General features: G+C 49.5%; 1 protein-coding gene and 1 pseudogene across 3 annotated transcripts in view; one reads left to right on the forward strand and one right to left on the reverse strand.

The window, feature by feature from the left end:
- Nucleotides 1-283: 283 nt before the first annotated feature.
- IQCK (IQ motif containing K) overlaps nt 284-24,263 on the reverse strand; it is a 123,160-nt gene continuing 99,180 nt past the window's right edge. For both annotated transcript variants that reach the window (XM_081089397.1, XM_081089396.1), the window contains one exon: nt 284-1,173. In XM_081089397.1, the coding sequence (XP_080945523.1) occupies nt 1,171-1,173 (3 nt within the window). In that variant the 3' untranslated portion in view covers nt 284-1,170. The remainder of the gene's footprint in view (nt 1,174-24,263) is intronic.
- On the forward strand, nt 14,229-14,783 carry LOC308518657 (U6 snRNA-associated Sm-like protein LSm5; annotated as a pseudogene). Its single transcript has one exon. The product of its transcript is annotated as a U6 snRNA-associated Sm-like protein LSm5 (transcript).

A 24,263-nucleotide genomic window follows, 5' to 3' on the forward strand; every position in this document is an offset into this window, starting at 1 on the left:
CTCTCAGAGCCACGCGCGCCCCCTAATGGAGATGGTCTTTAGAGGCTGGTGTCTCCCCTGGAGATGGAGCTGACAGGCACGCCGGGAAGCCGTGCACCCCAGGTCTCAGGTCTGTGGTTGGAAGTGCGGACGTAGGGGTCTTCTAGGTCGGCCAATGCCGAGTTGAACCCCAACTGAAGGGAGCTTGTGGCTTTCGTGGCCCGAGGATGCAGTGACCCACCAGCTCACAGGAGTGCCCAGTGGGTGCTTTGTGTTAATTGATAAAGAGCTATGGCTCATTTTTGATAGATAATATGTATTTATTAAATGTATTAAAGTGTGTTTTATAATGTACCTTCATCCTCCGCTGGCTGACTGTCGCGTACTTATGAGAAACAAAAATTAAAGAAATTTCAAGACAATCAATATGCACTATACATGACTGTATATAACTATTACAAAGGTTGTAATAGGTTGAAAAGGTTGTAAAGCATTGGCAGATGGATTTTATTTTCAACATGCTATTCTTAACACAGAAATAAAGGCTTTACTATTTACGTCAGATGTGTGGTAGCTTGTCAATACAACCACAAGGCTACGCCTGTGGCTCTTTGAATGGGAAAGTCCTGGTTAATGGCAAACCACTGACCCAATGAGGGTCACCCATCAGCTTGCCCACCGAGGGAGGAGTCTGCTGGGTGTGGGGCCTGGCTCATCTTGGTGGCGGGAAGGTAAGGCCGTCCCCTTTGGAAGTGACCACAGGCAGCAAGGCCTGTCGTGAAGAGCAGGCACCAGACAAACGAAGACCACGCAGGGGTTGAGACTTAAATTGAAACACGGCTCTTTGCAAAGTGGGACACGGGTAACCAGGACGCTTCCCTGCTTGCAACTAGAGTTTGTTGTACATTTCAAAGGCGACTGGTGCAGAACAACACTGAGGCACTGAAGAAATAGGTGGCTGAAAGGATAAAATTTAGGGATAATGCAGAAAGACCAGTAAAGTAAGAATTACTTGCACTTACAACAAGTGCTGTCTTATGTTTTCTAGCCAGTAAATCTACTAGGTAAAGAAATAGCAAGAGGAAGCATAACTTGGACTCTGCCTGAACCTGGTCCCTGGTCAAGGAGCGGAGGTCGGGGAGACAGCAGCCTCTTCCTCCTTCACCTCCTCCTCCTCCTCCATGGTTTGTTTCACTGCAAATAAGCAAAAGAAAAGGTCAGGACTGGATTACCCGCCTGGACAGACTTGTCATTGGGAAGTCGAGAACTGGTGTGTGGAGAAGGCCAGTTATACCAGCTGCTGGGCTGTCCCCAAACCCGCACATGGGTACATGGCCGCCTTAGGTCGGCTCCGAAGGTCAGAGTGCACTTGCAGGAGGGGACTGAAGGAGGAAGTTTTTCTGAGATGACAGATTCCAGCTCTGGCCTCAGCCCTGTGTGTCACCACTCACCCCCCAAATTAAAAACTCCAGATAGCTTGGGGTCAGTACAAGATCAGAAGAGCATCTTTTCAAGACTTTCATGGTCTGGGATCCTGATTTCGAGTCAGCCAAAGAGGAAAGGGAGCTGAACACAGTGTGGCACTGTTGTAAGGAACACTGTCCCGGCAGAAAACAGCGCCTCTCCCCAAATATGCACTGGTCTCCTGGTGGGGGGAGGGAGCCTTTGGGAAGACTTGTTACTCTTGGCTCTAGTGTCAGGTCCTGCCCGATGTGGGTGCCTGAGGCTGTTCTAAGCAAGGCACAGGCACAGCTGGCTTTTGTGGAGAGCCGGGTGGGACAGAAAGGATGGCGGTTTCACCATGGGGTAGGGTTCAGGCCAGCCCACTTGGTCCTGGTCCTGGCCTCCCAGTGACTAAGGCCACACACAGGCAGACCACAGCCCAGGGGAGGCGTGGACCCCGACCTGACCCGAGCAGCCTGGCTGCTCCCAGGTGGGAGCGGCTGAAGCTTCGGGCAGAGCAGGCCAGCCTAGCAGCTTCCGGCTCAGGCGACACAGACTGCCCAAGGGACAGGGTTTATTCAAAGTCCATTTCCAAATCACCTCTGTGTGGACTTGCAATTTCAACATTTCCATTGGCCCCGCCCCTACTTCCCATCCTGGCCCTGCCCCATCCCACCAACCTGGCCCCGCCCCATCTCTCCATCCTGGCCCCGCCCCCGCCTCCCCATCCTGACACTGCTGGTGTGTAAAGATCCCCAGGTGACAAAGGAAGAATTGGAAATGGCATCCCCCAGAGTCGCCTCTGTTTAATAACTAGCAAAATGCGTAATGCATTTATTTAGGTTCTCATGACTGTATTAACCCAGACAAGAAAAATACTGCCAATACCTGGAGCTGTGCTCTGGGAACATGAAACACTTCTCAGTGTGTGTGCCTTTCTGTGCCACGTGTCTGGGAAATCCCAGTGAAGACCCTGTTGGCTGGCAGGTGATGAGGCCCCACAGACGCACCACACACAGCTGGCCTCCCAGCCGCGCTGACCATGTTTAGAACTGACTGAGGTGGCCCCCTGATGGGCAGCGTTTGCCAGTTCCAGTGGAGGGCCTGGCACGGAGCTGGGAAGCTGGCCCGGGGACAGTGTGCAGGTAGACACAGGTACCACAGAGCTCTCCAGGGGTGGGACCAGCAACATTTGCATCACTGGGCACCTGGGAGAAATGCAAATCCCTGACCCCCAGTCAGAGCTGCCTGTGGAGCATGCTGTGTGCTCCCTGACCTCTGGCAGGTGCTGACGCCTGACTCTGGTCCCTGGCTGCACTTAGGAGCCCGGGCGGCCCCTGAAGCCTACTGTGCCTGGTCTCACCCAGACCTTCTGGGCCTGGGCCTGGGCCCGGCCTCAGGACTCATTCAAAGCCCCATGTGTGCTGACCAGTTAGGGTTGAGAAACTCGAACCACGACTGGAGCCCCTTGAAGACAGGACCCGCCCTGGCCAGTGTGCCTCCGTGGACAGAGCCCCCGCATGCGACTGCAGGTCCCAGGTTCCGTTCTGCTCAGGGCGCAGGCCTGGGCGGCAGCCTCGACCCCTGGGCGCGTGCAAGAGGCAGCCAGTCAATGATCCTCATCACTGATGTTCCTCTCTCTCCCTGCCTCTCTGAAATCAATAACAATATATTTTAAAAAAGAAATATGACCCTAAAGACCCCCAGCCGTTCAGCTCAGCGGCATTCTCTGTGCCTACAGCTGGTAGCCAGACCCACAGCACCGCTAATGCGGTGGGAGGGGGACTGGCTTTGGGGGTGGGGGGCTCCAGCTTTGGGCTCTCTAGCTCCTCAACCCTCCCCGAAGGCAACCCTGATGTCTGCGTCCTGGAATTTTACCCAGTTCCTACCCATACCTACAACCTCTCTCCCTAACTCTACACTTTGGCCCCATCTCTTTCAGATCACAAGCCTGGAGGGAGGAGATGGCAAGGGATGCTAGGGACCCTTCTTTAAGCTGTAGTCAAGATATGACCCCAGCATGTCCAACCTGCGGCCGGCGGGCTGCTCGACCTAGACTAAAGGGCCTGAACAGGTGGTTGTGGAGCCTCCCCGTGGGGGCCTCCCTGTGCCCGCCCCACCCCAGGCAATTAGTCAGAATCTGTGCGGTGCAGCCGCTGGAGAGCTGGCCCTTCCGTGAGCCAGGCGGACATCTCCCCACAGAGCGGTGCCCCGCCGCATCTGCCCGGAAAGCCCAGCACGCACGGACTGGCAGATGTGGACTAGCACATTCCTGACATCAGAGCATGGAAAGCAACCCGGGCGCCCGTCCAGCTCACTGGGTGAAGGCCTCGTGGGCTAAGTGGACAACGAGCTCCCCTCAGCTCAGACCCATCCTCAAGGCTGAAGGCAGGTGTGGAGTGGGAGTGGCCCACTGTGTGGTTCTGTGTGCAGCAGGTCTAGCCACTGAGGGATGCACCTAAGATGGAAAGAACTCTAAAGAAAAGCCAAGAGCCATTATCACCAAGTGAGGGACAGTGGCTTCCCAGGACAGCTCTGAAAGTGTGGCGGCCTCTGCTGCCTCAATGGGGGGCCGGGGGGTGTGCTTCATAGGCACTGAGTTTGCATGTTTACAGCCCTCCCGGGAAAAGAGAAAAGAAATGAGCATGGGAGTAACAGGAACTTACAAAGAACCTGAGCGGAGCGATTAACTGCCTGGGGAGGGCGGGGCCGGACTGAGTGGAGTCCCCATCAGTGTTAGCAGGAAGTCAGAAAATGCCCCAAACCCGACCGTCTGTTAGGGATGCAGACGGATGGCCCAGAGGCCAGCGGGAGTGAGCGGGACGGTCTGAGAGGGCAGCACACGTGCGCATTCTGTCCGCTTTCTCTCAGGCGTCTTTCTGGCCATGGGACACGGTGCAGGGGTTACTTTGCTAAAAATGTGAAAACAATGACGTCTCCTCAGTGGTTTCCCCCTGGGCTTGGCAGACACAGCTGGCACAGGTAGGTGCTGGGGTGGGGGGTGGGGAGTGGGGGGTGGGGGAGTGGAGACAGCAGCGGCTCCCACCTCGCATGGAGGCCACTGGCATGCCCGCCTGCCCTGGTCCCCTTGGAGGCCGCGCACACCCATCCCAGGAGGACGGAGGCGGAGCCCTGCGGACGCACCATCCCTTCTGCTCCAGGTAAGGCCCTGCATGCTCACATGCCTCCTCTTGGCCAGCCGCGGCCTCCATCCCGGCACGAGGGGCCGCCTGAGGCTGCAGATGTAGGAGCAAGTTCAGGGGCCACCGTTCACTTGGTGTTGCCCAGACATGGCCTTGGCATCAAGGATCAGGCACAAAGGCCAATTCATGGGCCCTGCCCGGGCCTTCAGGGTCTGAATCTCAGGAGGGCCTGAGGGCCCCCACCCCCACTTGAGAGATTGGTTGATGGGACAAGTGTGGGAAAGATGGGAAAGAACCATTCAGCCTCGCCCAGGTCTGAGGACCGGCCCCTGAGGATGCTGGGAGCAGCTAGGAGAGGACTGCAGGGCTCAGCACCAAGCAGCCTGGAGCCACGCGCTCCACACGCACTCAATGGGGTTATTGTAGGGCACAGTCTGACCTCAGGGAACTCACAGTCTAGGACAGTGACGGCGAACCTTTTGAGCTCAGCGTGTCAGCATTTTGAAAAACCCTAACTTAACTCTGGTGTTGTGTCACATATAGAAATGTTTTGTTATTTGCAATCATAGTAAAACAAAGGTTTATATTTTTGATATTTATTTTATATATTTAAATGCCATTTAACAAAGAAAAATCAACCAAAAAAATGAGTTCGTGTGTCACCTCTGACACGCATGTCATAGGTTCGCCATCACTGGTCTAGGAGGAGGCGGGATAATAAACAGGGAGTTACAGGAACCACAAGATACTCACACACCAGAGAGATGCCGCTCCAGAAAATGCTCATCCATCACGGCTCAGACCCCAAACAAAGGGGCAGCTTCCCACTCTCCACACAGCAACTTTGCACAAGAAGCCTTACATTTTCATTTTTTTGTTAATCCTCAACAGAGGATGTTTTTCCCATTGATTTTTAGAGAGAGTGGAAGGGAGGGAGGGGCAGAGAAAGAGAGAAACATCGATGTGAGAGAGACACATCGATTGGTTGCCTCCTACCTGTGCCCATATTAAACTCGAGACCCCTCAGTCTGTGGGCCAATGCTCTAATCACTGGGAAAACTGGCTAGGGCAAATATTAAAATTTTAATCCAATTAGCACCCAGTTTCTGGGACTCTGGAATAAGAGCAAACACCTCCATGGTACTTCCTGACCCCTTTACACGTATGCAGTGGTAGTGAGGTAGGTGCTGCCATTTCCCCCAATCATACAGATGAGGAGACTGAGGCACAAAGGGTCCATGTAACTGGTCCGAGATCACACTGGACCTGGCTGCCTGGCTCCTGTGTCCATGCCCTTAACCTCCATAGGTCACAATCTCACAGCTCTCTCCCTGAGAGAGGAAGATTTCTGTAATCATGGGCATGCCACGATGCCACAGACGACGGCATGCATTACTGTGTAGACCAGCGGTTCTCAACCTGTTGGTCGCGACCCCTTTGGAGGTCGAACGACCCTTTCACAGGGGTCGCGTAAGACCATCGGAAAACACATATATAATTACATATTGTTTTGTGATTAATCACTATGCTTTAATTATGTTCAACTTGTAACAATGCAAATACATCCTGCATATCAGATATTTACATTACGATTCATAACAGTAGCAAAATTACAGTTATGAAGTAGCAACGAAAATAATTTTATGGTTGGGGGTCACCACAACATGAGGAACTGTATTAAAGGGTCGCGGCATTAGGAAGGTTGAGAAGCACTGGTGTAGACAGTCGGGTACAACCTACACCTCCAGCAAGAGCAGAATGGCTAGGTATCTGATGAATGGATGCAGCCCTTAAAACGTGATGCTTTTGCAAAGCTTGAAAGAAGAGGTGAAATGTCCAGGGGAAAACACAGAGGCACATTTCCTGTAACTTTAATGATGCATGTTTGAAAACTGAAATTTGCATCTAGAAATATTGTGGGGACAGGCGGATGGTGCAGGGAGCTGTGCTCTCGCAAGGCGGAAGCCAGCGTGGCCTCGCTGCAGGTCAGGCAGTTCTGCATGCGGCCAGCACTGCCCCCTTCTTCCTCTGGCCTTTCTGGGTTAAAAGGTTTTTCCAGAACAAGTGACTCCTCCTTTACAGGCGCTCCTGGTGAGATGTTCTCAGTACATCTTACCACGTGACTGCCCCGCACCAAGCTGCATTCAGTGCCCCACTAAGTGATGACCCAGCATCTCAGCTGTGTTTATAACAACAAGCAACAGAGCACTACACAGGCAAATGACTGACAGGAAATGGGTGGATTGTTTTTCCCAAATGTCTACAGCATACATGCATCGCTATACAATTGGGAAAAACTTTCTCTCAGAAAGAATTATTGGAAAATATATCAGACAGAAGAAAAAAGACTTCCAGGGAACCCACACTTCCACCGTGTCCCTGCAATCAGTCAGAGCCCAAACGGAGAAAGGCCTGATGGAAGAGGGGCCCAGGGCCAGCTGGTAGCGGCGGCGACCTCCCAGTCCCATCAGACCCACTGCGGGAGACCAGGAGACCTACCCAAAGGTGAGGTTGCCATGATAGAGGTGACCATTCCCAATACGTTAACAAAATGTTTTCTGGGAAAGGTTTCTACAGAATTCCTAGAAAAACATTTTCCCCTCCATTTGCTTGCTAATAGAAGGGTAGGCTTTGGAATCAAGCAGGCCTAGTGTTCAAACTCTGACTTGACCTTTAGTGCTGTAGCTGGGTGACCCCACCTCCAGCCTCACCTTCCTCACTTGAGTGACTTGAGCAAATCTCTCCACCTTTTTTAAAAAATATATATTTTTTATTGATTTCAGAGAGGAAAAGAGAGGGAGAGAAAGAAACATCAATGATGAGAGAGAATCATTGATCAGCTGCCTCCAGCACGTCCCCCACTGGGGATCGAGTCCGCAACCCAGGCGTGTGCCCTGACCAGTAATCCAACCGGGGCCTCCTGGTTCATAGGTTAGCGCTCAACCACTGAGCCACCCAGTCGGACTCTCCACCTTTGGAAGCCTCAGCTCCCTCATCTATAAAATGGGGTGAGAAGACCTTCCTCTGAGCAGAGTGCAAGGATGAAATGCGACGGCACCAATTGCCTGCCAAATGGCAGATGCTCGATAAATCATTTCCTAACTATACACGTAACATGGTGGCTGTTGGAAAACTGGGAAAGGCTATGTTTAAAGAAAAATGTAAACCATTTTCTACAAATCCGATAGATAAGCTCTAAGTGCTATTCCTATGTGTTGCTACAGATGCTGCGTCTCAGCGTATGAGGGCAGCTCCATGTCACCGTTCATCGAACTGCCTCAAACTGGGGTGTCAGCACTGCAGCTTAAACAGCCCCAGCCACCAGAATGGCTCCGAAACCCTGTGGCTTCAAAAGCCTGGCGAGTCAGGGCTGCACATGGGCACAGATGGACGCATCAGCCACGTCCTGTGACTTTTCCTGCTCTGCACCCCCAGCTGTTGCCCGGGGCCTGCAGGAGCCCCAGGCTGACAGGCTAGGCAGCAGCTCTCCCCGCCTGGCTGCGGAGCTCTGCACATCGGGGTGCGTGAGGCCCCCGCTGCCCTTCCTCACAAGCCCTCTGCTTTACTTTTAAGCAGCTCCTGTAACAAGGTAATAACCGATTGAGAAATTACTTCCATCTGCTGAAAAATGGGCAGTATTCACTCATTATCTTGATGGCTGGTCTGCAATCCAGATGGGACTCAAGTCAAGACACCCAAGGACTATGAAACCCAACTTATCAAATATTCAAAAAAGGGAGGGAAGTAACCTTTCTAACAGGGAGCTCCGGGGCCTGAAAGGACAACAGGAATGTTTCCAACACTGACTTTGGTAAGAAACTTACCTCCAAACAAAACCACTTTTAAAAAAATGTTTTTATTGATTTCAGAGAGAGGAAGGGAGAGAGAGAGAGAGAGAGAGAGAGAGAGAGAGAGAGAGAGAGAGAGAAACATGGTTCAGTTGCCCCCTGCACACCCCCTTCTGGGGATCAAGCCTGCAGCCCACCATGCGCCCTGACTGGGAATCAACTGGTGACCTCCCAGTGCCTGGGTCAGCTCAATCCACTGTGACACAAAACCACTTTCTTAGAAAGGTCACTTCTCTCACCCATACCATTCTTACCCCACAAAGGCCTCCTACATCCACCCCTCTGCCCGCCCGCTGCCGCAATCAGCTGACCTACCTCCCCTGCAGACACCCTGGCCTTCCCACCAAGCCCTCTGCCGCTGCCGCCACCCGGCTGCCTGGCTACACCCAGAGGACCCTGCTGCTCTCTGGCCAGATCAAGTCCTGACCAAGGTCCTGAGGCCCCTGCTCTGTGCGGGTCCCTCCCCCGACCAGCTCTCCTCTTTGCAGCCCTGGTGCAGCCCCTCTGGGCTCTGGCCACGGCCTCTCATCCCTCCATCTAGTAGCTCCCAACTCACTCCCAGTTGCAGACCAGGGCCGATGCCGGACACCCTGTGCCAGGACACCCTGTGGGGCCCTGAGCTTCTGCACAGCAGTCATCCCAGGTGGAAGGTGTGCTTGTGACTGGAATAGCAATGGCTTTCCCTCAAGACTTCCAGTTACCAGCATAACAAGGCATTGACTCATGGTCTCCTGCGTCCCCGCACCCGGCAGGCAGGCCTGGTCCCACACAGCAGATCGGTGGATCTTTGCTGAACAATAAATGAAACCTCACCTAGCTTCCTGTGTCAGCCACACCCCCTCTCTCTGCCTCCAGGCTGTTAAAAGGACAGACATCTTACCCAGAAATGCAAGCCTGCTGCAGCAGGTGGGAACACCCAGGTCTCAGCATTAGAGAGGGCCGCTGGGAGCCAGTGGACTCTTGGCTGACTGCCGGCGCCCTCAGCCGGCCCTCTGAAGACTTGAGCCCTCACCTATGAAGCTGGGTTTCTCTCGGGCCTTGATGCACAGGCCAACCTTGATATTTACACGTGAACTGAAATGTACAGAAGTCCACCAGAAACCTGCCTGGCACACAACAGGCGCAGAGTAAGGTGCTTCTCACCAGGATGAGAGCCCTGTCCGCTTAGTTAGCCCTGCTGCCGATACGAGGTGACCAAACACTCTAACTTGGGGTGCCTTCAGCCCGCTCCTGGCGTCAGCACCGCTGTGTGTGCTGCACTGGCCAGGCGGAGCCCTGCTCCCAGAAGCTATGTTTGAATTAAAAGCTAAGTGTTTTCAATATGTAAACGACATCTTCAGTGGCTACACAAATGGAGGTAAGCCCGCTCACAGACATTGCTATGAAACGATCCCAGGAAACTAACCTTACAGACCTACACCGATTTAGAAATGAAGACATCTGTTTGGTGCATGACATCAAAACACTTCTCTGGTTAATGTGGGATATTAACCATTATAACTGCAATTCCCAGGCTTATAGGAAAGGCCTCAATGTCACCCCAATTCCTCACAGGATTACTGCTACATGTCGGCTGCGTTTGCAACTTTTAATATAGCTAACGAGTCTGACCGGTGTGGCTCAGTGGATAGAGCGTCGGCCTGCAGACTGAAAGGTCCCAGGTTCGATTCAGGCCAAGGGCATGTACCTTGGTTGCGGGCACATCCCCAGTAGGGGGTGCGCAGGAGGCAGCTGATGGATGTTTCTCTCTCATCGATGTTTCTAACTCTATCCCTCTCCCTTCTTCTCTGTAAAAAATCAACAAAATATATTAAAAAACAAACCAAAAAAACCCTGTGGATGTTTTTATAAAAAATAAATAAGTACATTTAGCTAAAGTTTAGAAATATGTATATAGCTAACGACAACAACAACAACGATGACAATACTCGTCGTTTTAAGTGCTGTGTAGTGAGTTTCTATAATAGGCCGCGCTTGTGCGAGGCCACATATCTACTCCTACATTGTCTTCAATCTCAAAACAATCCTGCCAAGGCATTGCCTCCATCTCCGGACGAGGACACCGAGGCTCAGAAAGGCCAGTGGCTTTCCTCAGTTGCAAATGTGGGATTTGAGACATCTGTCTGTGCTGTCCTACTACTCTGAGGGAAGTCACATCAACGTTTGATTTAAAAGTTAGTGTCTTTAATATGTAAAAATATCTTCAGTAGCTTCACAAACAAAATTTAACGCTCTTAGGAATGAAGGCAGTCACAACAGCAATATTTACAATAGCGAAATTTAGAAAAAAGTGCCTAATAAGAAAATAACTAAATTATTTAGCTAATCATCCTATATACTAAAAGCCCAATATGCATATTAACTGAACGACGGTGGTATGACTGGTCGCTATTACGTGCACCAACCACCAGGGGGCAGACACTCAACACAGGGAGCTGCCTCCAGCCTGCAGGCCCCAGGCCAGCCAAGGTGGGTGCCAGCGGGGCCCCCTGATTGCCCTGCCGGTCGCCCCACAGACCGGCAGCCAGGGCTAGGGACCCTTCCAGTGCACGAATTTCACGTACCAGGCCTCTAGTGTACACAATCAGTTTATAACTTACGGGGGATATGTTTATGATATAAAGTTAAGTAAAGAAAACAGGGACACATGAAAATAATTGCTGTGGAATATGATCTCGCTGATGTAAAATTAAAGATAAGAGATGCATTTTTGGCCCTAACCGGTTTGGCTCAGTGGATAGAGCGTCAGCCTGCGGACTGAAGGGTCCCAGGTTCGATTCTGGTCAAGGGCATGTACCTTGGTTGCGGGCACATCCCCAGTAGGGGGTGTGCAGGAGGCAGCTGATCGATGTTTCTCGCTCATCGATGTTTCTAACTCTTTATCCCTCTTCCTTCCTCTCTGTAAAAAATCAATAAAATATATTTAAAAAAAAAAAAAAAAAAGAGATGCATTTTTGGTTTGATTCCTGGTCAGGACACATACGGGAGGCAGCCTATTGATGTTTCTCTCTCACACTGATGTTTCTCTCCCTCCCTTCCTCGCTCCATAAAACCAATAAAAACATGTCCTCTGGTAAGGATTAAAAAAACAAAACAAAAAACATTGACAAGAAAGATGACAACTGAAAATTCAAAAAAAACTAGAAAGGCAAAACAACCTTAATTAAAAAAAAAAAAAAAAAAAACAGAATAAAGTTGGAGGACTCACACTTTCTGATTTAAAAACTTACTAGAAAGATACAATAATTGAGAGAGTGTGGTGCTGGTATAAGGAGAGGCAGATAGGTCAATGGAGTCAAATTGAAAGTCCAGAAAAATTCTCACATTTATGACCAACTGATTTTCAGCAAGCGGGCCAGAGCCATTCAGTGGGGAAAGGACAGTGTGAACACACAGGGCTGGGACAACTGGATATCCATGTGCAAAAGAATGGAGTGGGACCTCTGTCTCATACCACAGACAAAATCAACTCAAAATCCACCAAAGACCTGAAAGAAAGCACTAAAATCATAAAGCTCTTAGAAAAAGTCCAATCTTTGTGACCTTGGATTAAACAATTGTTTCTTAGATATGACACCAAACGCACAAAGCAACAAATGAAAAAATAAATGACTATCAAAATTAAAAATTCCTGTTCTTCAAAAAACACCTAGAAAGTGAAAAGATAACCATAAAACTCAAATCATGTTGCTGGGGTCCAACCCCAGCAGGTCCAGGGGTCCCCAAAGGTGTGGACGGAGTCGGCGAAGAAGGAATGACACAGAGACAGCGTTCAGTTGATCAGCAGCCTAGCCAGGATCTCTAGCCAGGTTCTGTGTCCATGTTCTCTAGCTAGGTTCTCCAGGTTCTCCAGCCAGGTTCTGTAGCCATGTTCTCTCGCTAGGTTCTCCAGCCAGGTTCAGTCACCAGGTTCTAGTCAGGTTCTCTTGCCATGTTCTATCCAGGTTCTGTAGCCAGGTTCTTTCTCTAGGATTTTCAACCAGGTTCTCTCGCTAGGTTCTGTCTCTAGGTTCTGTGTCCTGTTGTCTTGTTACATCTGTATTTATACCAGTTGATTCCAATCCTATCAATCTCTATTCCAAAGGTTAGGGCGTTTCTTATCTCCATTCCAGGGAGTAAAGATTATGTAGCTTAAGTGTGATTGTTCGTAGTTAAAGTGATTAACTACCCACCTGGCACTTAGTTAAGGGGTTTTATTCCCTCCCTAACTTCAGGGGAAAATCCCTACCTGGGAAAACAACCTTTCTCAGAGAGGTGACCTTGGTTAAAACACATAGCACCAAGAAGGTTAGCAAACATATTAAGAACAGTATGCCATATACACCAGGTCCCTTGAAACATATGCTGTGCAGATGTTTCTTTCCTGCAGCGACTGTGTCAAACAGCAAGGATGGACCGTCTTCCGGCATCATGTGTCTGATAAGAGACTTGTATCTAGGGTATATAAAGAGCTCTTACAACTCAGCAATGAAAAGACAATCCAATTAAAAAGGCAAAGGATCTGAACAGACACCCAGAAGAGGCCCAGGAAGCTGTGCAACTTTGCCAGGCTCCGTGGAAACCCGACTGAAACCCCACGCGACCCCTCCACACCCACGGGGTCAGCTGTGTCCCATGGAGGGCAACAAGTCAGCGTGGACGCGCAGAAGCTGGAGCCTCACACGGCACTGGCTCTGAATATAGATGGGAATAGTCTGGCAGTTACACAAACAGCTGAATCTAAAGTTGGTCACTCTATGACCCTGCGATTACATTCCTAGGTATAGACCCAACGGAAATGAAAATGTGTCCACACAAAACCTGCACACTGATGTGTGTAGCAGCACTATTTGCACAGCCAAAAAGGAGAAACAATTCAACATCACTGCTGATGAATGGATGGAGTGAGATGGAACACATCCAAACCACAGAACATCACTTGGCCTTGCCATGGGAGGGATTGGGCACCCCCACATTCCGATATGGAAGCCTATGGGACATGGGGCCTTTCAGGAGGTGAGTGAGGTTAATGAGGTCACAGGGTGGAACCCCAATCCAATAGAACTGGTCCTCAAATAAGTAGGAAGAGATACCAGTGCTCTCCCCTCCACTCTGTGAGGACACAGTGGAGGGCAGCTTCTGTGAGCCAGGAGGAGAGCTCTCACCCAAACCCAGCCCGTGGGTGCCTGACCTCGGCTGCCAGCCTCCAGGTCATGGGGAATGAATGCCTGCTGCCTGACCTCCAGGCTGTGGCATCCTGTTAAGGAAGCCACACTAATTCAAGCCATGAAAATAAAGTATTGCTACTGCCTCAACATGGATGCACCTGGAAAACACAGTGCAAAGTGACAGAAGCCCATCTCAAAAGCAGATCTAGAGACAGAGGGTGATGAGGAGCGGCCGCTGGGGGAAGGTCTGGCGAGCATGGCTAGGGGAGTAGGGTTTCTTTGGGGGATGACAAAAATGTGCAAACATTGTCTGTAGCAATGGTTGCAAATCCTGTGAATATAGTAAATTGTACACTCTGAATTTTACGACATACTAGAGGCCCGGTGCACAAAATTCATGCACCGGTAGGGTCCCTAGGCCTGGCCAGTGATCAGGGCCAATCTGGACCCTCTGGCTGCTGGCCAGGGCCTCCCTTCCCTGGCTGTGGCCAGGGCCTTCCTTTGTTCCACACTGCTCCCTGGTGGTCAGTGTACATCATAGCAAGCGAGCAAACTACTGAGGGGAAAATTTGCACATTAGGCTTTTATATATATAGATTAATTATATCTCAAAAAGCTGTTTGTTTTTTGTTTAAAAAGGATGCCATTTCGGCACTTCCGGCGTTGCCATGGTGGCTAATGCTACCACTAACTTGTCACAGCTGCTGCCTCTAGAGCTTGTGGACAAGTGTATAGGATCAAGAATTCACATTGTGATGAAGAGTGATAAGGAAATTGTTGGCACGCTTCTAGGATTTGATGACTTTGTCAATATAGTACTGTAAGATGTCACTGAGTTTGAAATCACACCAGAAGGAAGAAGGATCACTAAATTAGACCAGATTTTGCTAAATGGAAATAATATAACAATGTTGGTTCCTGGAGGAGAAGGACCTGAAGTATGAATGGATTTCCTTGACTTACGCTAGATTCTGTTTTGTCTTATAATGACAACAAAATATAATTTTTTAAAAACCTTTCACTGTCTGGATTCTGTGAAGCCAAGTTTCCCGTTAAAGAGGAATGCTTTGAAGAGGCATTGTAAATGCCATTTTTTAAGTTAATCATGTTTATCTTGGAGAAAAAAAAGAACATTGAAGACTAAAATAAAGGTGGTTTTGGTAAAAAAAAAAAAAAAAAAAAAAAAAGGATGCCATTTCAATAGTGGTCGTCTCTGGGTGTGAGGCCTACAATGACTTACTTTTTTTGAGCAATTCTCCACAAAGAGCAAATACTACTTGTATAATCAGTTAAGAAGAAAGTAATTTTTGAAAATTCTGTTAAAACAAATGCCAACAATATTCACCTTTTCTACAAAATGGATAAAACTCACCCTCTGTGGAGTGGATACACCATGCCCTCGTCACAGCTTCTCAGAGCCCATGTTCTCGATAGCCATGGTCCGTGGGAGAGGCACAGCCTCGGTGTTGCAAACAAGACAAATTCCTGTTTTCTCCCTTAATGTAGGTATAGCAAGCTTCCTCCCTGAAAGGGTTTGAGACCAGTGTACAACCAAATCTATACTAATAATAGAGGAATATGCAAATTGTCTGAGATGCTGTCACAGTAACAGTAACAACCAGCAGGCTTCCTGGGGCAACCAGGCCAGCAGAGGGGTTACTGAGGGGCAACTAAATGACTGAACAGCAGGCTTCGTGGGGCGACCAGGCCAGCAAGGGGGTTAGCAAGGGATGACCAAACAACTGAACAGCAGGCTGCGTGGGTGACCGGCCCGACAGGGGGGGCAGTTGGGGGTGACCAGGTCGGTGGAGGGGGCAGTTAGGGGCGATCAGGCAGGCAGGCAAGGTGAGCAGTTAGGATCCAGCATACCCGGATTGTGAGAGGAATCCCCCGAGGGGTTCTGGATTGGAGAGGGTGCCGGCTGGGCTGAGGGGAACCCCCCTGCACACAAATTTCAAGCACCGGGCCTCTAATATAGTTAATAAAGAGAGAAAAGAGAACCCTGTCAGAAGAGAAGTGGAGTAACCAGGAGAATTCATAAGTTGCAAAAAATGAGCTTTATGTGGGACTTGGAGGTTCCTGGCAGACAGGCCAAAAGGGGGTGTTGGGAAAGAAGCAGACTGTTTCCTCAAGGGAAGCAACATCCTCCCTGATAACCACCTGCTAAATAACATTTCTTTCTTTTTTAAAATTGATTTCAGAAACATCACTGATGAAAGAGAATCAGTAATCAGCTGCCTCCTGCACACCCCCCACTGGGGATCGAGCCCATGACCCGGGCATATACCTGACTGGGAATTGAACCGTGATCTTGTTCTGAGGTCAATGTTCAAACACTGAGCCATGCCAGGAGGGCTAAATAACATGCCTCTCCCCGGCACGTTACCTCCATAAAGAACGTGTGCGCTCCGCAGAATGTGGGGCAAGAGGCAGGACACATGGGCTTTGACTCATGATATATCTGAGTGTGCACAGATATACCATGAGTCAAAGCCCACATGTCCAGGACCTAACCCAGCAGGACAGCATGGCTGCGCTCTGCATGCAGACCCCTAGCACACGGAGAGCCTGGCCCGCACCCAGGCGCCTCCCAGGGCCTGTTTCTCCAGGGCCACAACGAACATCACCACCACCACTTCCTGTCGATCCACCAGGCCTGCATGTGGCAATAAACGTGTGGACGCGGTCGGCTCTTTGTTAACTGGCCTGCAGAGCACATACTAGATGGGGACAACCAGGGCACAGGGGTGGGAGCCAGGTGGCCAGGAGGACCCCTGAGAAGGTGACAGTCCACAGAGCCTTGAAGGTGAGGGAACAAGCCAGGCAGTAATTTGGGGTCTGTGCATTCACTTCTTTCTCCCAATTTTTTATTGTGGTTAAATACAATTCACCATGAACCGTTTTAAAGCGCCAGCACAGGGCACTGGGCACGTGCACACACCTCTGCACTCTCTCGTCTTGCAGAGCTGACGCTGTCCCATCGCACACTCGCTCCCACTGTCCCTCCTCCCAGGCCCGGCAGCCTCAGCCCACTCTCTGTCTCTGTAAGTCTGACCACTCTGGGCACCTCACATAACTGGAGTCACACGTACTTGTCCTTTTGTGTCTGGCTTATTTCGCTTACATAATGTCCTCAGGGTTCATCCACATTGTAGTGTACGTCAGAGTGTCCTTCTGAATAATATTCCCTTGTACGGACAGACCACAGTTTCCTTATCTATTCATCCATTAATGGACACTTGGCTTAATTCCACTTTTTGCCCATCATAAATAACACTGCTATGAACATGTGTGTACAAATATCTCATTGCTGGATCATATGGTAATTCTATTTTTAATTTTGAAAGAAACCACTTTATCTGCACCATTTTACATTCCTACCACCAACAATGCACAAGGGCTCCAATTTCTCCACATCTTTGCCAATACTTCCTATTTTTATAGTGTCCATCCTAATGGATATGGGATCATTTGTGCCTTCATTTTTATTATTTTTGTGACAACTTTGTCAAGATATAACTCACATACCACAACAATGCACCTATTTAAAGTACATATTTCAATGGTTCTCAGTATAATCACGGACAGGTGCAACCATCAATACAATACATTTTACATTTTCATCACCCCCAAACCCGTTAGCTATCAGCCCTCATCCCCTGCCCTAGGCAACCGCCAACCGCCAACCCACTCTCTGCTCCTGTAGCTGAGCCTGTTCTGGGCAGTTCACAGAAGTGGACTCACACTCCACGTGGCCTTCTGTCTGCTTCTCCAAGGCGCACCCGTCGGGAGCAGTGCCAGCCCCTCGCTCGCTCTGTGGGGAGGCCCCGGGTGCAGCTGAAGAGCATGAGCCTGGCCCCGCCTCCGCCTCCGCCCTCTGGGCTCAGCCCCCCTGAGAGGCTGCGCGAGAGCAGGAGGCAGAGGGTGCAGCAGGCAGTGTGAACTCTCTCAGCCCCGCACCCGCACCCGGCAGCTGTGCCTAGGGCAAGCGGCTCAGCCTTGTAGCCAGTATCCTCACCCGAGGATATTTTCCCACTGATTTCTAGAGAGCGTGGACGGGAGCGAGAAGGGGGAGAGAGAGAAACACAACTATTGGCTGCCTCCCACACCCATCCCTACTGGGGCTGGGGAATCTGCCACAGAGGAAGGAGCCCTTGATTGGGAATTGAACCCATGACCCTTCAGTCAGCAGGGCAATGCTCTAACCACTGAGCCAAACCAGCCAGGGCGCCAGGCACATTTCCTAAAAATCTTTATTGTTGAGAGTATTACAGATGTCCTTCTCCCCCCCCTCCCACCCCGCCCCATTGTCCTCCTCCACCCAGATCTCACCCCAACCCAGGCCTTCACCACCCTATTGTCTGTGTACATAGGTAATGCATATACACACATAAGATCTTTGATTAATCTCTTCCCACACCCTTTCCCCCTTTCCTCTGAGGTTCGTTAGTCTGTAACATGTTTCCATGCATCTGATTGTATTTTAGTCATCAGTTTATTTTGTTCATTAGATTCTTATTTATTTTGATTTTTAGATTCAATTCTTGATAGATATTTATTTATTGCCATTTTATTGTTCATATTATTGATCATCTTCTTCTTTTTTCTCTTCCTAAAGAACACCCTTCAATCCCTAGCCATTTTGTCTCAGTGGATAGAGTGTTGGCCTGTGGACTGAAGGGTACCAAGTTCGATTCTGGTCAGGGGCACATGCCTGGGTTGCAGGCTTAATCCCCAGTGTGGGGTATGCAGGAGGCAGCCAATCAGTGATTCTCTCTCATCATTGATGTTTCTATTTCTCTCTTTCTCCCTTTTTTTTCTCTCTGAAATAAATCTATTTATATAAAAGCCTAACTGACTGGTCAACTGAACAACTGGAATGACTGGTTGACTGGTTGCTATGATGCGCACTGACCACCAGGAGGCAGACACACAATGCAGGAGCTGCCCCCTGGTAGTCAGTGCATTCCCACAGCCAACTTCCCTCGGCTGGCCAACATCACGCGGTTCCTCCCCGCTACGCCCCCCACCCTCTCCCCCAGGCTAGCAAGCCTTGATAGGCCCTGATCACCGGCCAGGCCAAGGGATCCCACCCATGCACGAATTCATGCACCGGGCCTCTAATAAAAAAAATTTTTTTTAAAAAAAGAGAAAAAACTGTTTAATTGAACCAAAATTTTAAAAAAATAAAGAATACTCTTCAACATTTCATGTAATACTGATTTGGTGGTGACAAACTATTTTAGCTTTTTCTTGTCTGTGAAGCTTTTTCTGACCTTCAATTCTAAATGAGAGCTTTGCTGGGTAGAGTAATCTTGGTTGTAGGTCCTTGATTTTCATCACTTTGAATATTTCTTGCCACTCCCTTCTGGCCTGCAAGGTTTCTGTTGAGAAATCAATTGACAGTTGTATGGGCAGTCCCTTGTAGGTTACAAACTGCTTTCCTCTTACTGCTTTTAAGATTCTCTCTTTGTTTTTAACCTTTGGCATTTTAATTATGATGTGTCTTGGTGTGGGCCTCTTTGGGTTCCTCTTGTTTAGGACTCTCTGTGCTTCCTGGACTTGTCTGTTTCTTTCACCAGGTAGGGAAAGCTTTCTGTCATTATTTCTTTAAATAGGTTTTCAATATCTTGCTCTTTTTCTCCTCCTTCTGGCACCCTCATGATGTAAATGTTGGTACACTTGAAGTTGTCCCAGAGGCTCTTCATATTTTTGGATTCTTTTTCCTTTTGCTCTTCTGATTGGGTGTTTTTTGCTTCCTCATATTTCAAAATGTTGATTTGATTCTTTGAATCCTCTATTCTATTGTTGATTTCCTGTAAATTATTCTTTATTTCAGTTAGTGTATGCTTAATTTCTGACTGGGCCTTTTTCACATGTTGAAATTCTCACTAAGATCCTTGAAAGTCTCACTAAGTCTCTTGAAGTTCTCATTAAGATCCTTGAGCAACCTTATAACCATTGTTTTGAACTCTATATCCAGTAGTTTGCTTGCTTCCATTTCATTTCTTTCTTTCTGGAGATTTCTTCTGTTCTTTCATTTGTGACATGTTTCTTTGTCTCCACATTTTGGCTACTTCCCTGGGTTTGTTTCTATGTATTAGGTAGAGCTGCTATGTCTCTTGGAATTGGTAGAGTAGTCTTGTGTACTAGGTGTCCTATAGGACCCAGTTGCTCAGCCTCCCCAGTCACCTGAGCTGGGCACTCTATGTGCACCTCTGTGTGGGCTGTGTGCACAGACTTGTTGTGGTTGAGTCTTGGTTGCTGTTGGCATCACTGGGAGGAGTTTACCTCCAGGCCAATTGGCTCTGAGTACCGGCTGTGACTACGGTGAAGAGCTGCTGTGCAGGAAACACCCCTATCAGGCAGGACTTGCTTCAGTGGGGCTTTGGTGCTCACTGAGTCTACCCCTTGAGTGTGTCACTGTGGATGTGTAGAGTTGTAATCTGGTGTGGTCTGACACTGACCACCGGGTGCACTGGGACTGGGGCCTCCCAGGAGATGCAAAGTCAGACACTGCCTGGGCCACCTGGCAAGAGCTACAGAGTGACCTGCAGATGACTGCTACTTGTATTAGGCTTGAAAGTGCCCAGGTGAGGCCAAGCTGTGAAGCAAGACAGGCTGGTGGTAGTGCTGGGTCTTGGGCCTTTTATTGATAGGTTTGGGGCATGCTGACTCAAGATGCTGCTTGTTTAAGATATTTTAGGAAAGTGTGAAGACTGAGCCAGAGCAGGCCATGCATATGGAAACACAGGTGCAAACAGCTTGGGTGGGGTCGCAAGTTAGATGGAGTGGGGTCTCAGGGAATCACCAGGGTGGAGGAAACAGACTTTAATTTCTCTTGCAGGCTATAATGGAGAATGTATGAGAGAAAAATTAAAACAGAAGTGACACTTTCAATTTACAGATTATTTCTTCTTAAGGAGCCATGGTATTATCAAAGCAATTATTTCATTTCTAATTAATTATCCCTGAGATAATCATTCTCATTTTACAGTTGGGAAAATGAAGCACAAAGGTTAAATCATCCATACAAAGTCCCAAAGTTGGTTGGTGACAACCTGTAAATTGGTACAATGTTTTTGAATGACAATATGATGGTCACTGTCTAAACTTAATAAGTTCATGTTCTTTGACCCAGCAATTCCATTTCTAGAAATTTATCCTACAGAAATCTACACTAATAAAAGACAAAGATGCTAATTGACCATACCTTTGCTATGCCCAAGCCATACCCACCAGCCAATCAGAGCGAATATATGCAAATTAACCCAACCAAGATGGTGGCTGGCAGCCACAGAGCTGGAGCAAGCAGGAGACTTGGTTGCCCCAGCGATGGAGGAAGCCAAGCTTCCTGCCTGCTCTGGCCGGCTATGGCCTCTGCAAAAGGCAACAAAGTTTCAATTATAGAAGCTAAATAAATCCGAGATACCTGCTTCCAGCCAGCCTCCACTGGGAGCTTGGGTGGCTGGGGGCTGTGGCCAGCCTGCAAACAGCCATCAGCCCCTCACCCAGGATGGCCACACCTTCATGGGGTGAGGGTCCCTGCTGGGGGGCTTGGCCAGCCTGCAAACAGCCATCAGCCCCTCACCCAGGCTGGCTAGGCACCCCAGGGGGGACCTCCACCCTGAAGGGGCCTTGGAAAGCCTGCAAACAGCCATCAGCCCCTCACCCAGACTGGCCAGGCACCCCAGCAGGACCCCCCACCCTGAATGGGGTGTGGCCAACCTGAAAATGGCCCTCAGCCCCTCACCCAGGCTGGCCACACCCTCATGGGGTAAAGGTCCCCGCTGGGGGGCTTGGCCAGCCTGCAAACAGCCATCAGCCCCTCACCCAGGCTGGCCGGGCACCCCAGCAGGACCCCCGTCCCTGAAGGGGGTGTGCCCAGCCTGAAAATGGCCCTCAGCCCCTCACCCAGGATGGCCAGGCACCCCAGTGGGGACCCCCACCCTGAAGGGGGTGTGACCAGCTGCAAACAGCCATCAGCCCGTCATCCAGGCTGTCCAGGCACCCCAGCGGGACCCCCACCCTGATCCGGGACACCCTTCAGGGCAAACCAGCCGGCCCTCACCCATGCACCAGGCCTCTATCCTATGTAATAAAAGGGTAATATGCAAATTGACCCTAACAGCAGAGTGACTGGGAATCACTGGTCACTATGACACACACTGACCACCAGGGGGCAGACGCTCAATGCAGGAGCTGTCCCCTGGTGGTCAGTGTGCTTCCACAGGGGAGCTCTGCTCAGCCACAAGCCTGGCTGGCGGCTGCCAGTACAGAGGTGGTGGTGGGAGCCTCTCCCGCCTCCTCAGCAGCACTAAGGATGTCCAACTGCAGCTTAGGCCTGCTCCTCGCTGGCAAGTGGACATCCCATGAGGGCTCCCGGGCTGCCAGAGGGATGTCTGATTGCCAGCTTAGGCCCAATCCCCTGGGGAGTGGGCCTAAGCCAGCAGGTGGTAATTCCCTGAGGTGTCCCACACTGAGAGAGGACACAGGCCAGGCTGAGGGACTCTCCCGAGTGCACAAATTTTTGTGCACCAGCCTCTAGTAGTTCTATAAATAACCAAGAGCATATCTGCAAAAATGATGACATAGATCTATATATATATTGACATGAAAAGATGTCACTGATATATCACCAAGTGAAGGAAAAAGGAAGTTACAGTAAGTATATGTAATATGTTTGTATGTTTTTAAATATAGTGAGGCAAATTTAGTTTACAGTTGTTCATATGGAAAATAATATAATAACTAACAAATAATAATACAAGAATAAACTGTTTTGCATACTCACAACTCTAAACCTACTTTGCCCCACACTGTTTGTATAAATATACTTCTATGTTGGTAGACAGATGGAGAAACACTATGAGCTGACACACTCACAGTGGATGTCTCTGGAAGATAAGTCACTGAGTAGCTGACTTTGCTGTTAGACGACAGAGCATGTGTGTAAGTCACTTGCGGCAGAGCGAATGCCCGAACCCCAGCCCAAGCCCCGGGCTGTGTGCTCTGAGCCCGGCGTCCTGTTTGTAGTGAAGTCCTTGCTGTTCCTCATCCCTCGATGGGCAGGAAACTTGGGAGGGAAGGTCCTTATCCATCTCCACTTGTCCTGGCTTCCTGTTCTAAAGAAACATCTCCCAGGCACATGGCGGTAGATCCTGCATTCGTGGGGCTAGGGACTCAGCCTCCCCACTCGCAAACCTCCTCGATTTTTGGGCCATGGTCACTGCTTTGCTGGGGTTCTGGCTCCCTGTTGGGAAGCTGTGCCTGGGCCAGCACTCCCACTGGCACCAGGGTGACATTAACTGGACGACATGGCATGAGTGGCCTTGGGTTCCCTGGCAGTAGGCAGATGTGGTTCTGGCCCTGCTGGCCATGCAACCCTGTGTGGGCCCTGTTTGTCTCAGCCTGGCTTTGCCTGTGCAGCAGAGAGAACACCCCCTCTGAGAGCAGCGGGAGGTCACGTGGAAACGTAAGGCGCTGGGTCAGAGCTGTGTGAATCGCAGCCACTCCTCAATTCCAGACACCCTTCCCGATCTAAGCACTGCGTGCCCCAGGGCAGCAAGGGCACTAGATGTGGGGTGGCCAGGATGAGGTGTGTGCTTTAAACCACCCTTAAAACCCAACCCTAGTAGTTAAACTGTCATTATGATCTACACTTAAAATTCTAGATTTAAAAATCAGGGAAAGAAATTCTCTGGTTCCCCGCCCCATCCCTTCAGGCTTTCCTGGCCCCCCTCCCCCAGCAGGTGCTGCTGGAAGGAGCCCGTGTTATGTTTGGGGAAGATGGTTCCCACCGTGTCACAGGGTCTTCCTGAGGGAGAAGCCCTCAGGGTCAGTGTGCTGCCTTCGCTGTGTGGGCCTACCGCTCAGCGGTGCTTCTCTGTGACACAGGAACACCGCTGAGACTCCTATGCATACCACATGTGGTGAGGAAGAGCCATTTTCCTTTCTTATGGACACTGCAGGTTATGCGACAGACCCTCCCTCCTCCCACTCTGCTTTGTCTCTAAGAAATTTACAATCCACCCGTGTAGGCCTTGGAGTATTTTGCTTATTCCATTTAGTGGCTTTATCTTTTCCCTACTTAATTTTTTTTCTTAACCTAATTACCACATTTACTAAAAATAAGCAACTACAAACCACTTTAGAAAGGAGGTAGAGAATAAACAGGTAAACAAATAAAAGTAAACCATCTGTTTCCTTTGACAGGTCAACCACCTTCATCCTCTTTCTTTAAAATATCAAGACGACGTGATAAAGTCATTTAAAGAGTACTGGTACACGAATAAATAACACACACACACACACTCTGATGTTATGGGAACACTCTCTATGGTTTCTTTCTTCCTCCTCTTACTAGATTTCCAATAAAATACAGATAGTCCGTTACAACGCACAAAGGAAAACTATTACTGACTGCCCCGGCCCTTTAAATGCAGTTCCTCATGTTGTGACCCAACCATAAAATTATTTTCGTTGCTACTTCATAACTGTAATGTTGCTACTGTTATGAATTGTAATGTAAATATCTGATATGCAGGATGCATTTTCATTGTTCACGACCCACAGGTTGAGAACCGTTGGACTATATGAAGCTAAAGACATGCTAGTAACTGAGAAGAGACTTTTGATGGCATCTCAAAAATGTCTTAGGTATCCTCTTTGGGATTATATTAGCAGCAATTCTTGTCACAAAC

Source organism: Myotis nattereri (genome assembly GCF_964212035.1).
Source record: "Myotis nattereri genome assembly, chromosome: 4".
NCBI lineage: Eukaryota > Metazoa > Chordata > Mammalia > Chiroptera > Vespertilionidae > Myotis > Myotis nattereri.